Source organism: Mchenga conophoros, linkage group LG12 (genome assembly GCF_057382185.1).
Source record: "Mchenga conophoros isolate Kocher_MC1m ecotype Shallow Benthic linkage group LG12, M_conophoros_male_GT1.1, whole genome shotgun sequence".
Classification (NCBI taxonomy): domain Eukaryota; kingdom Metazoa; phylum Chordata; class Actinopteri; order Cichliformes; family Cichlidae; genus Mchenga; species Mchenga conophoros.
In genome coordinates, this window is record NC_140537.1 from 37826450 (window position 1) to 37839770 (window position 13321).

Below are 13321 nucleotides of genomic sequence, written 5' to 3' on the forward strand. Positions count from 1 at the left end.
TCACCTCCAGTGAGAAGGGATACACAGTGGATGTTGCGCTTGGGAGCAAGAACACCACCATGCTGCTGGATACAGGATCAGCAGTGTCGGTAGTATCAGACAAGTATTATCAGATGCATCTCACTCATTTCCCTATAAAACCAGCCAGTGGGCTAAAGCTCAAGTCCTACTCAGGCCAACACATTGCTGTGCGTGGATATATTATGTTACCAGTACAGTATGGGACTCAAAACATCACCCTACCACTGATCGTTGTTCAGGGAGACAGACCAGCTCTGATTGGACGAAACTGGTTAAAGAAACTACAGCTGAACTGGAAACAGATTTTCACAGTACACAAGGTACTGGTGCAGAAAGAAGCAAAGCCAGGAGTACTAGAAGTGATTCAGCGCCATCAGGCAGTGTTTTCGGATGACCAAGGCTGCATAAAGGGATTTAAAGCTAGAATCCACACTAAACCAAACACTGCACCAATTTTCTGTAAAGCTCGCCCAGTTCCTTATGCACTAAAAGAAGCTGTGGAAAAGGAGCTGGACAGATTGGAAAAGGTGAAGGTTATTTCAAAGGTTGAGAAAAGTGAGTGGGCATCCCCTATTGTTACTGTGCCAAAAGCAGACAAAACAATTAGGATATGTGGTGACTACAAAGTCAGTGTCAACCAGTGTGTTGAAGAGGAAAGATATCCACTTGCTAATACGGAAGATTTGTTTGCCACTTTAGCTGGAGGAACATCCTTCAGTAAACTTGACCTTTCTCATGCCTATCAGCAGCTACAGTTGGATGAAGAATCAGAGAAGTATCTGGTCATCAACACACACAAAGGTCTCTATAAGTACAATCGCCTCAGCTATGGTGTTTCCAGTGCTCCGGCTCTTTTCCAGTCTGTGATGGATCAAATCCTTCAGGGGATGGAGCATGTGACCTGCTTTTTGGATGACATCCTCATCACTGCTTCATCTGAAAGGGATCATTTGAAGAGGTTGGAGGAAGTACTCACACGTCTGGAGAAGCATGGTGTCAGAGTGAAGCTTTCCAAGTGCCACTTTCTTCAGAGCAGTGTGGAGTACCTGGGACATCGTATTGACAGGGATGGTCTGCATCCTTTAGAGGAAAAGGTAGCAGCCATAGCAAATGCACCAGAACCAACAAACGTCACTGAACTGAAGTCCTTTCTTGGTCTTCTAAATTACTACAGTCGATTTTTGGAAAATCCATCCACCATTCTTCAGCCTTTGCATAACCTGTTGAGGAAAGATGCTAAATGGATTTGGACCGTGGAATGTGCAAAAGCATTCAGGGATGCAAAGAGTCTACTGCTGCAGAACAAAGTGTTGGTCCACTACAGCACAAATCTGCCATTGAAGTTAGCCTGCGATGCATCACCTTATGGATTGGGCGCAGTCATCTCTCATGTCATGGAAAATGGAGAGGAAAGGCCTGTGGCTTTCGCATCAAGAACATTAACTGAAGCTGAGCGAAAGTATGCCCAGATAGAAAAAGAGGCCCTTGCCATAATTTTTGGAGTAAAGAAATTCCATAAATATCTGTATGGAAGGAAATTCACCCTCATAACAGATCATAAGCCACTGCTGGCTATACTAGGGCCAAAGTCAGCTGTCCCAACACTCGCTGCACTAAGAATGCAACGCTGGGCTCTTATTCTAATGGCATACAACTATGACATTGAATATAGAAGATCAGCTGAACATGCTAATGCAGATGCATTGTCACGTCTACCTCGGAATACGCCAGACAACATTGCAGAGGAGGGAAGTATCTTCTATTTCTCACATGTGGAAGAGCTACCAATAGTAGCTAAAGACATTGAGAGAGCAACCATGAAGGATCCAATCCTCAGCAAGGTCTGGAGCTACACCATGAATGGGTGGCCGAGTTATATGCAAGACGAATCACTTAAGCCTTACTTTACACGCAGACACGAGCTGTCAGCAGAACAAGGATGTGTTCTTTGGGGACAACGGGTCATCATTCCACCGGTTTACCAACAGAAAGTGCTGGAAGACCTGCATCATGAACATCCAGGTATCTGTCGTATGAAAGCACTCGCTCGCAGTTACCTGTGGTGGCCAGGCTGTGATGGTGATATACAAGAACTGGTTCAAAGCTGCTCAGTCTGTCAGGCTGTACAGAAGTCACCACCCGTTGCACCACTCCATCCGTGGAAGTGGCCTGAGAGAGTTTGGAAACGGATTCACATTGATTTTGCTGAAAAAGGCAAGCAGTACTTTTTAGTTGTCATTGACAGTCATTCAAAATGGTTGGAAGTGTTCCCTATGCCATCCATTACCTCACACAACACCATTGAGGTTTTGAGAGGGTTATTTGCTTCATATGGACTTCCAGAAGAGCTTGTTTCAGACAATGGACCTCAACTTGTGTCAAAGGAATTCAATCAGTTTTTGGAGTTAAATGGAATCAGACACACAGCTGTTCCTGCCTATCATCCTGCATCAAACGGGGCAGCAGAGAGGTCAGTACAAATCCTGAAACGATCCCTGATGAAAAATGTGCTGGAAGCAGATGGTAAGGCCACATTGCCACTCAGTCATCGTTTGGCAAACTTCCTTATCATGTATCGCAGTACACCGCACACTGTGACGGGTCGTACACCAGCAGAGTTGTTCCTGAAACGTCAGATCCGGACTTGCTTCAGCCTGCTGAAACCTGAACTAAGCAGACACATTGAACAGAAACAGTCTGAGCAGAAGCGACACCATGATTACAAAACCCAACCTGTTCGTGTTTTTTCGGAGGGAGACGCTGTGCGTATCCGAAACTTCAGGGGGGGGAAACAAAATGGACTCAGGGAACGGTTCTGAAGAAAATGGGAAGTGTTACTTACCTGATACAAGAGGGACAGAGAACACGCACAATACATGTGGACCACCTGTTACCATGGAGACAAACTGTGGAAAAACCCCCAGTTATATTTTCACCGGTTTCGGAGGGACGGCCAGAAGTGATTATGGACGGTGTTTTTCCAGAGATACCACCAACTCCACCTGGGATTTTAACATCACACCCCTTACCTCCTGAACCACCTAAACAGACAACCGATGAACCACCAGTATCCACCCCAGAAACCACCCAAAGCCCATCTGTGGAACGCAGATACCCAGAGAGACGCAGAGTTCCCCCAAAGAGACTGAATCTTTGAAAATGTAGAGTTATGTTTTAGCTATTTACTGCCAGTTATTTTAGAAGTGAACAGTTTAATAATAAAAGTAATGGCTACATTTGTTCTTTGTTCGTAAGGGCCACAGAATATTTCTTTTGGTGGGGGCAGTGAAATACATTCTTTAAAGGGTTGCTTATTTCAATTACAAATCTAAAAGGGGAGGAATGTAATAGAGTGGATTGTTGCCCCCCAGTGGTAAAATACAGAAGTGCCTGTTACAGGGCTAGTTCTTGGTTGACCAATATATAACAACGAAAAAGGGTAGTTTCTGCACACTAAGAAAACAACAAGTTAGTGTGTGATGTCCTGCTGTTCAATAAAGGCACCTATCCACGTCCTTCTGTCCTGATCTTTTCAAAGAGCCTAATCCAGAATATCACACTCAGTTGGACTTTGTTGTCTTTTCTTCAGTCTCAGAGATCATCTGCTAGCTGGCCATCGCTCTCTCGCTGGATTTCTTTGTTGGAAAATGGACTCATGGCTCAGTTCTGTGCAGAAATATTGATGCTCACAGACCTTCAGCTCTGGCTGTGTGTTTTCTCTCTTCTTTGTCTTCTATGCAAATAGAAAATCTGAAGAAAACAAATCTGTGTTAATCATTTGTAGGTTTCTCTGTATTTCAATAGTCACACAAAAAACAGTGAATTATTATCAGACAGTATTTATTCATAAATCACTGAAAGCTTTTATACACAGGTGTATCCTATTCTGACACATGTCAATATTACATTTTGATGACAAGTTCTTTTAAATTTAAGATAAAGCATTTGGGGAATCATGTACCTGATCATCAGTTATTGTGGTGCAGCTGCACTCAGCCTCATTTCTCTTTGATTTAAGTTCAAAAAAATTTTTACAGCCTTGATTTTTGACACTTAGTCTCACTGACCTCAAAACACTAACAAGTCATGTTTTAATCATACATCGATACAGCATTTTATTCTACACCAGGGGTGTCAAACTCAAATACAGAGTGGGCCAAAATTCAAAACTGGAACAAAGTCGCGGGCTAATGTTAATATTTACAGAAAAAAAAAATCTTACTCCAGATATAAGAATGAATCTTTTCTTATGGACTCAAACAAGTTTGCTGAAAAACTGAATATGGAACAAGCAAAGCTTAATACTAAACAATATATATATTAGCTGTATAATACCAGCAGGCCAGCTCTGATAGTCATTTGGTTTGGCTTCGTGGGCCAAATGTAATTAGGCTGTGGGCCAAATTTGGCCCGCAGGCCAGAGTTTGACACCTATGCTCTACACGCTTCAACTATTTAATTCGTCATCTTCTTCTTTTGGTAGACAAGCAGAAGCAGACGGCCGTAGTGATCGATGTAGAGGTTCTGAATGACAGCAATATCAGGAAGAAGGAACACGAGAAGCTGGAGAAGTAACAAGGGCTCAGAGAAGAGCTCGAGAGGATGTGGAGGGTGGAGGTGACGGTGGTCCCCGTGTTGATCGGAGCACTCGGTGTGGTGACTCCCAAGCTAGGCGAGTGGCTCCAGAAGATCCCGGGAACAACAGCGGAGATCAGAAGAGTGCGGTCCTGGGAACAGCTAACAGCTATGTGTGTGTGTTTGTGTAAAACAGCAGCTCCAGACTGTTCAAAGTGATTTGTTTAAAATGAATGAACAGCAGGAATCAGGATCAGCAGGTGAATTCAAAATGAGCTAGGTCAATTATGTGCCACAGCGGCACATGCAGCCAGAGCGATGGCGCCTGCACCAACCACGACTCCGACTGCTGCTTCTTCCACCTGCAGGAGGAAAAACGTCGTTTAGTTTTTCTGCAGGAACATTATGAGCAGATTATTGTCGTCAGTCACCACTGAAAGTTTCAACAACTCTGAGATATCAGTAAAAACACACGAACACGTACACGAGCATTGTCAGCTGTTGGTCATTACTATGATTATGGGAATTTTTATTTCTTTAAATTATTATGGCATCAATAATTCTGGTCAGCAGTCAGAAACGTTTTAATTCAAAATCTCAGCTGAAATCTGAGCAGCAGCCCCTCACAGCTCTGCTGGTTATCAGCTTCTAACTGCAGTAAATCCATTTCTCTGTGTGCTTCACCCTCGTGTGTCTAAATATTATAACTAATTGCCGTCAGTGTCATGTATGATCGGGTTTTAGTTGACAGAATATCACACACCGCAATGATTGTTATTGGTTTTGTTACTTGTCCTAATAATGAAATAATAATGTAAAGCTGCTTCTTCCATGAGCAGCAGACTAACATCGGTGCCTTTTTATCTCATTTTTTTCACAGCAGCTCCATAAAGACTGTTTCCTGAAAGCAGCAACACGGTTTAACCCACCTGCCATGATTCGGCCACACCGTACCGCAGCTTTGTGACAAAGTGCTCACAGTTAAATGAGACAAGGTCGTATCGCAGTTCTTTGCCCACCAACGCTTTAGCATCCTCCACAATAGCATTAGCTGGGCGTGGCTTGTATTGCCTGTCCATGCTGTTGTTGATTTTCCACTTGTCTTTTCTCACCACATTCCATATCTTCTCCTTCCGCACAATGCCGTTTGCAGCTTGGACAGAAGCGCCGCTGGGAGCTCCAGCTTTCAGGGCGAAACAGAGGAAAATAAAAACGGCTCATAAAGAGTTTCTACACTGAATGCAAACCTATTCATTTCTGGTAAGTGGATCATTGTAACAGTCAAGTCTACAAACATATTGTTTGTGGTCTGAAAACTACACTGAATGAATGTGGGCTGTTAGACTGAAACTTACAGTGATTTACAAAGTGAACAACAAAGCCAGCACCGACGTATACAGCCCAGTGCGCATAGTTGTCACGGGAGATCTCAATCAAGTCCCCGAGCTCTGGCTCCCTGTCATCCTGGGATTGGAAAAAAAAGAAAACAAATTAAATTCCTCAATTAAATAATTAAATTGTTTTTAAAACCAGTCTCAGTAACATGTCACAGCCTTCATGTCTGACTGGTCTGACTTACCTGATCCCCTCCGGCATCTGCAAAAACAAAAATACAAAAACCATTTTAGTACAGTGTTATGTACGAACCAAGAATTATTGTGTGCTATGCAAGCCATCGCCAGTAGGGGGAACCACGCCCAGTTATGTGTGTGTGTTACTTCTGTGTTATCCCAATAAAGAAGAAGTCAACTTGTAAACAAACTGTTGTGTGTGCAGTCTGACTCGGCATAAGCTCTAATAGTGTAGTGACACTACAGTGGAAATATAACATAAAGAGAGAAAAGCTTTGCTTTTTATTTTATTGGATTAATTGAACCATATTTTGGCCATAAGTAGTTTCCTCTGTCTTTTTCAGAAATGATGAAAGTAAATTGTGGCAAACGAGAAATGACAACATCCTTGGAAAACTAAGAAACAGTTACAGACTCACAAGACGACAATGATGATCCCATGATGTCTCCGAACTTAGAAACAAACGATGGACTGAACTGTTTGATGGACCTGGTGACACAAAGAACATTTTGAGTTTAACTGGAACACTTTTACACACATTCGCACACAAAAACACAATTTCATAGCTCAGTACGTAGAGTGGTCGCACCATGATGGGAAGGTTGGGGGTTTGAATCCACTGAAAGGCTACTCTGAGGTACCTCTGAGCAAGGCACCGTCCCTACTCACTGCTCCCCGGGTGCTACCTCGGTGGCTGCCCACTGCTGCACTGACTGAATGGGTCTAATGCAGAGGACTAATTCCCCTACAGGGATTAATGACGTGTACATTACATTACACACACTTCATTAGCATCCCTGGCTAATGAAACGTCTGCTTCATCACACTGTGATTTAAGGACAAATAATTCAGTGTGGGCTTCATTTATTCACCAGCTGAAATCCTGAAGTCAAAACTGATGCATTCAAGAATGAAACAGGAAGTTAATCATTCTAAAGTTTAAAAGCAGGGAAAGAAAGTTTCCCCTCCCACAGAACAAAGTTTTCTCACTCAAGAACCACTGAGAGCAAAATAAGAAGAAGAGTAGCTGATGAAGCTGGAGCGACATGCAGAGATGGAGATGAGCTGACGGCAGATTTTATATGAGAATGAAACATTGGTGGCTGTTCCTGAACTCCACTAATGTCCACTATCAAAAAAGCTTATTAAGACTTAATGTAAATCTTTCTAAAGCATTTATCATCACTGTGAAACTCCTGAAAACAAACACACTTTTACTGTGTTTTATAATAACTTTATGAGTTATCATGTTCCTGGTAATGTTTTATATTTAAGCAGCGAAATCTTATAACTTTGACTTGAAACTTGAAAGTTGCTGATCTGAAGTAAAACCAAATATAAAGCTGTGTTTGTGTGATGTGCAGAGAGACGTCTGAGTTTCTTTCCACTCACCTGCTGAAGTCAGTGCTGCAGAGAGAAGTGCTGTGAGTCCTCAGAGTGAAGCGCTATATATACATGTGGCCCAGCCCATCCTCACAGTCAGTGTAAAAGTGAAAATAAAAGTGTGCAGCAGAACAAAACTGAAAGACATACCTGTGCACTTAATGTGTTTCTCATGTTTTCCTGATGAGCAACTCATGCAGCACATCATCCACACAGTGAACCTTTATTTTTGTTATGCATCGTTGTTAACGTTGTTAAAACATACAAAAACATCTTTTATCAATCACTATTTTTTTTTATTTCTACTCACATTAATCCAACATTCCTTACTTTTAACTGCTGGACATTTGTGGGAGATTTTCATCTTTAAAGAAATCTTCCCATGTTTCAGTGATGGCATTTATATCAATGGTTATTTACTAGTTACTCACTGTGAGTCTATAGTTTATTGTGTTTGGTGATGCAAATGTTTGCACAAGTGGTTTACTGTGGCCAAAGAACAGATATTGTTATAATGGTGACTGTGAACCATGAGATTCACTCTGTGGTGCTTCAGTTGTCATGTTGCTGAGGTTGTTCATGCCCTTTGTGACAGTGTATCAACATCTGCCATGCTGCTTATCATTGGAAGTGGTTGATAAGTTTGTGTTGTTCATAAATCCTGCAGTCAGAGCTGTAAACAAGCTTGTGTGCCTCTTTATTCTAATGCACAGTTGCAGCATTTAGGATCGCACCCCTCCCAGACACCCACCAGGTGGGCGGGGCCAGCATCTATATTTGCTTTTGGTTTTGAAAAGGAAAAATGAAACTGGATACACAATCTGCTCTGCACGGTTTATTTCTGGAAGGTGTCAGAGTCGCTGTAAAAGCAGGTGATCATACAGCAGTTCACAGCACCCAAGTGGGGAAAAACCACAGTAAGAATAGTTTCACTTCCAGTTTTCCATGAGTGACGAGAACCCACTGAAAGGGAAAAGAAGGAAGAATGAAGTGCAGTGCCAGAAGTGACTCAATATCCTTATGAGAGTTAATCAACAACCCTGAGTCTGACCCCGACCACTTTCTCTCTTTCTTAGATGCCTGGCCAGTAATTTATGCAGCTTATCACCAAATTCAAGGTTTGCTTAACAGGTCCTGGAAATTTTATCTGAGAGCAATTTATTGAGTTTGTACTTTAGAGTCAATATTTTACTGTGTAGCTGTACTGATGCTTGTTTGGCAGAGTCCAACTTTGGTATTTGAACCTCCAACTGTATATGTTTCGCATTATTACGTTTTTTTCTCAGACGACTGAAAAGACAGCCTCTCACATACACTTTAAACGTCTACCACAATAAAAGAGATGATAAATCGTCTTGGTCATGTCTCAAAAAAACAACTTGATCTGTTCTTCTAAGTATTTGCAGAATGTTTTCCTGGTGAGAAATTGAGGATCTAATTGCCAGTGTTTATAATTACCTCCTGATTCCAGTAGATGATCTAATATGAAGATATTATTATATTTGCTACTTTTGGACGCTGTGTAACAGTTTACTATCTCATATATATACGGGAGTATGTGTTATGAACCACAATTTTGAAAACACTCTGGCAATCCTCATATGTTTGTACACACTAAAGCTGGTGCACCAAAATGTCCTACTAGGAGGTTCTTTAAATACAAGGGGGGAGCAAGAATCAGAAACCCAGCACAAACAGACTAAACAGGTCCAAACAGATTCAGCTTCTTGCCAGAGGAGGAATGCAGGAATAAGCAAACAATGCTAAAAATAAATCAAAATAATTAAAAAAAAAACCTGTACAATAAAATGTTCATTTTACACCAAAATCCATACAATCCTGTGGTGGAGTTTTGGGTGACAAGTGTATCTATATAACTATATATCTATCTGCACTGAACACATATACTTTACTGTATATGCTGTAACTCTTAAGCACAGGACGTTTTGCCCTCACTACTGTTTATTAAGGTTTTACAGTAACAGGGTTGTTAATGCCAGGAAGAGTTTTCCTGAATAACTTACTCTCCAGCTCCGGTAACACGTGACAATAAAATCACCTTAAGTAACCATGTATACACAGACAAGCATGTAACCTATGTAGTTAGGTCAAGTATTATTCACATGTATAGTATAAGATTAGACCACTGGCTGAATGCTTGTTGTAAGACTTAATAATTTGGTAATGTGCGATGTTTGACCGTGTCGTGACCTATTGTGATAAGGCAAAGCAAAGGGTAGCCACAGTCCTGACTGGCCCCGGGCCAGGACCTTTATCTAACCCTGCACCTGCTGTCTTTTTGTTTTGTTTGGGTTTTTTGTCCCGTTTGGATCTATAGCCATCAGAATTGTTGTCTGAAGGCCAAGAAAGATGCCAAGTGGATTTATTTTACCAAGTGGATCATCATGGCCCTGCCATATTGGTCCATTTGATTGACCTTTATTATAATTATGTATTTATTTTATTTTCGTTTTTTAAAGACAGGACAGACATGACTGTGGGACAGGACAGGGAGAAAGAATGAAAGAAAGAGAGAAAGAAAAATAGAGGAGGGGAGAAGAGACGGTGAGAAAGGGGGGAGGAAAAAAAAGAAAAACAAATAAGAAAGAGCAACATAATAAAAACAGCACCATCACAATAAACTAGCTCACAGTAGGTAACAGTAGATACTCAATATTACATTTTATTGTGCAGCACGCAAGATCAACAGCGCACAATGTGCTTTGAGGCAGCAGCCAAGAAAGGTGTAGCTTGTGTCTGTGCACACCTGTGTGGATCAGCACGCTTGTATTCAAAAGGTTTCTCCATGTAATGATCTGCTAGGGAGTGTGGGGGGCTATAGCCCCGTCCCCCAGGGCATGAAGCAGGTATGGAGGAGATCCAGGCCACAGAATATGAGGACCAAAGGAGGACCACCAGGGGGGGCAACCGTGCCACCCTCCTGGGGAGAGCTGAGGAGAGCCCCAAGTGAGAGGTCACCCAGCAGCTACGGAGCAGAGGCCAGAGGGGGGTTACAGTGGCGTGCCCGCGGGCTCTGCCGGCAGCCAGCTGTGCCAGAAAGGACCGGGCCTAGAGGCCGCAGGGCACCCCACCCCCCAGAAGGGGCCCAGCTGGGCCACAGGATCCAGGCCCCGCCAATCGACCACCAGGAGTGAGTCGGTACATACGTGAGCGCCCAGCCCCAGACACCAAGAACCACCAACACACCAACGTCTGAGGGCATCAGCCACCAGCAGGGAGTGTGGTGAGGGGAGATAGACCTCCATACCTCGGAGAGCCTGAGATGTTCCCAGGGAGGCGGAGTCTAAGACCCAAGCTGACATATAGACACGGAAAAACAGGCGCACGCAGACACAGACGTGCACCTGCTGTCTTTGGCTGGAGGACAAGAGGAAAGTTACCCAGCAGCACGGGGCAGGGTTACTGGTCCCTATAAATTCAGGGACCAGAGGACACCCCTCCTTCTTTCTGTCCCTCTCTGTGTGGCTCTCTTCTCTGTGCTTAAGGCTGTACACCCCAGGGCTTTGCTTTTATGTGTTGCTGTTCTGTGTATGTACTTCTTGCTGTTCATTTGATTTGCTAGGGAGGTCTGGGCTTCTCTGCTTAGGCTGCTGCTGTGACGTGGCGATGGATAGATGGATGAAATACTTTGTGAAAATATATAATAAAGTCACAATCAGCTGCTTCTCCAGGCAGTTTGTCATCTCAAGGATCAACTCTGGGATCATAGTCAGCTTCCAAATATTCTGCCTCTAAATGGAAGCTGGTTCATGTTCTGGTTTCTATGGACTTTAGACAGATAAATGACATCTAAACCCCCCCAGACAGCAGATGGGAGGATGTCCACCCATCAATTCATGCCCTGAAACTCAAGACCAATTGGGTTATGCAGCAGGAGAACGATCCAAAACAAAATTCCCCAACTCTGATTGGCTAAAAAAATAAATAAAAAATAAATAAATATATAAACAAAACAAAAAAAAACCATGAAGCTTTTGGAGTGGCCGAGTTGAGATCCAGACTTAAATCAGACTGAGATGCTGCCCGAGTTAGAAACCCCAGCAGTGTGGCTGAATTACAGCAGTTCTGCAAAGATGAGTGCTGATCCATCGTAGTGTTCAGATTTTTTTATTCCCAGACCTGGATCATCAAGAAAAGCCCTGATAACACCATAAATGTTACATTAGGGTCACACTACATGTTAAAACCACTTTGAATTAAACTATACCAACACATGAGCGTATGTAATTAAGAAGTACATCACATTTTATTGTACAGTGTTATTATTCAGTATTTGCTCACATTTATCTTAAATGTTCTCACCAGAAACTAATGTTGCATCATTTTTGCCTCCAGTGAACAAAAGCACAGTCCTGACAGTAACCAAGGAGAGCTGAATGCAAACAGGGACAAAGGGTGTGTCGGGGGAGAGGAAGACACCTGACGACAGAGACTAACGTCATCAAATCAAGACATTTATCAGCAGTTATGACAGGCTCAGTGTGAATCAGCAGTTTATGAGTATAATGAAATAAAAATACAGCAACGATTATGAGATAAGCTTGAGATGCAGAGTCTTTATCATTTAATGTTTTCCACTCACAGAAATAGACTAAAGGGAATTTAATGGCTTTAGAATTAAAATTTAAGCTTTTTTAGTTTTTCTCTTCGACACTTATGTTGTTCTAACTTTTGAATTTCTCACGTGTTGGATCAATAAAGTATCAATCTAATCTATCTTATCTATTTATATCTATCTAAGCTTTAATGGAGAGGAAAACTGCATAGCAGGCATCACTCCAAGTATTTTGCTTTCACAGTATAAATCTGGTCACCTTCAGATGTGCCAGATAAAAAATGTTCTGCTTGATATTTGAGGAGTTTCCAGACGTGTTTGTCTACGAGTGTCTTCATCATAACAAATGTAAGTATTGAGTGTATGTTTACCTCCATTATCTCTAAAGAATGAGTTGTTCAGCCTCTGCTACATGCCTTTGTTGCTTTCGTCTTGGCTAGCAGGTAGAACAGGGCCATGCATCAGATTGTGTTCTGGTGCCTCTTGTTTTTTCAATCCTTCTACCAAAGCTCAGAAGGTTAGTGCCGACACAAACACACAGTGTCACCTTCTGGTGTAGCGTGGAATTACATCAGTTTCACCACAGTAAATCAAATCTTGCTGTTTTGTTTGAACCTAAATTTGTCTGTTATATGTTGCACCAACAGCTGTATTATGTCAACCACAGGGTAACATCATTGTGTTGAGTATTTGTGGGACTGTGGTATGAAAACACTCATTTTAGATCAACTCATTGCTTCGCCTGATCGAGATCTAAACCTGTTCAGATGATCAACATGAATCAAATGATGAAATCAAATGAACGTGTAAAACTTCAGCACTGGATTATTGGCCCTTCTTGCCCTCACGTCCTGACAGCCCCCACCACAGCTCTGAGGGAGAGACTTTGTCAGGTGGCTGAGAGGCACAAAGTACGAAGAAAATGACAGTAAGTCTGGATGAATGTACTCTGCATCTCTGAAATATTATTATGCTGAAGGTATGACTCTTTTATGAAATCCTGCACACGGTGCACTTGAACATATAAAAGTGATGATCACCTCTTTCATTGGATTTTGAGTGTTTTACTCAACCTTGTTACATCATTTATAGGAAGTGATGTAATGAGTTAATGGGGCTGAACAACCCCCTGAAAGACCCACTGAACTGAATTTGGTGATCAAAGTTTGTTATGCTACTAAAACTGGTGAATTA

General features: G+C 42.2%; 1 protein-coding gene across 1 annotated transcript; it reads right to left on the reverse strand.

Moving 5' to 3' along the window:
* Nucleotides 1-3844: 3844 nt before the first annotated feature.
* LOC146563204 (phospholipase A and acyltransferase 2-like) lies at nt 3845-7600 on the reverse strand. Its single transcript, XM_085295663.1, has 6 exons — nt 7561-7600; nt 6587-6657; nt 6176-6192; nt 5952-6060; nt 5526-5779; nt 3845-4958 (listed from the first exon to the last, which is right to left on the reverse strand). Exons 2-6 carry the CDS (start codon nt 6606-6608, stop codon nt 4878-4880), a joined length of 483 nt encoding a protein of 160 aa, XP_085151789.1. The 5' UTR covers nt 6609-6657; nt 7561-7600; the 3' UTR covers nt 3845-4877.
* Between the last annotated feature and the right edge of the window lie 5721 nt (nt 7601-13321).

Bases quoted from the DNA above. Each gene is read 5' to 3' on its own strand.
- LOC146563204 (XM_085295663.1), bottom strand. From the start codon at position 6,608: ATGGGATCATCATTGTCGTCTT. The intron at 5,780-5,951 runs GTAAGTTTCAGT...TCGCCCTGAAAG, and splicing joins TGTTCACTTTGTAAATCACT to CTGGAGCTCCCAGCGGCGCT. The intron at 4,959-5,525 runs GTGGGTTAAACC...TTCCTCCTGCAG, and splicing joins GTGTGGCCGAATCATGGCAG to GTGGAAGAAGCAGCAGTCGG.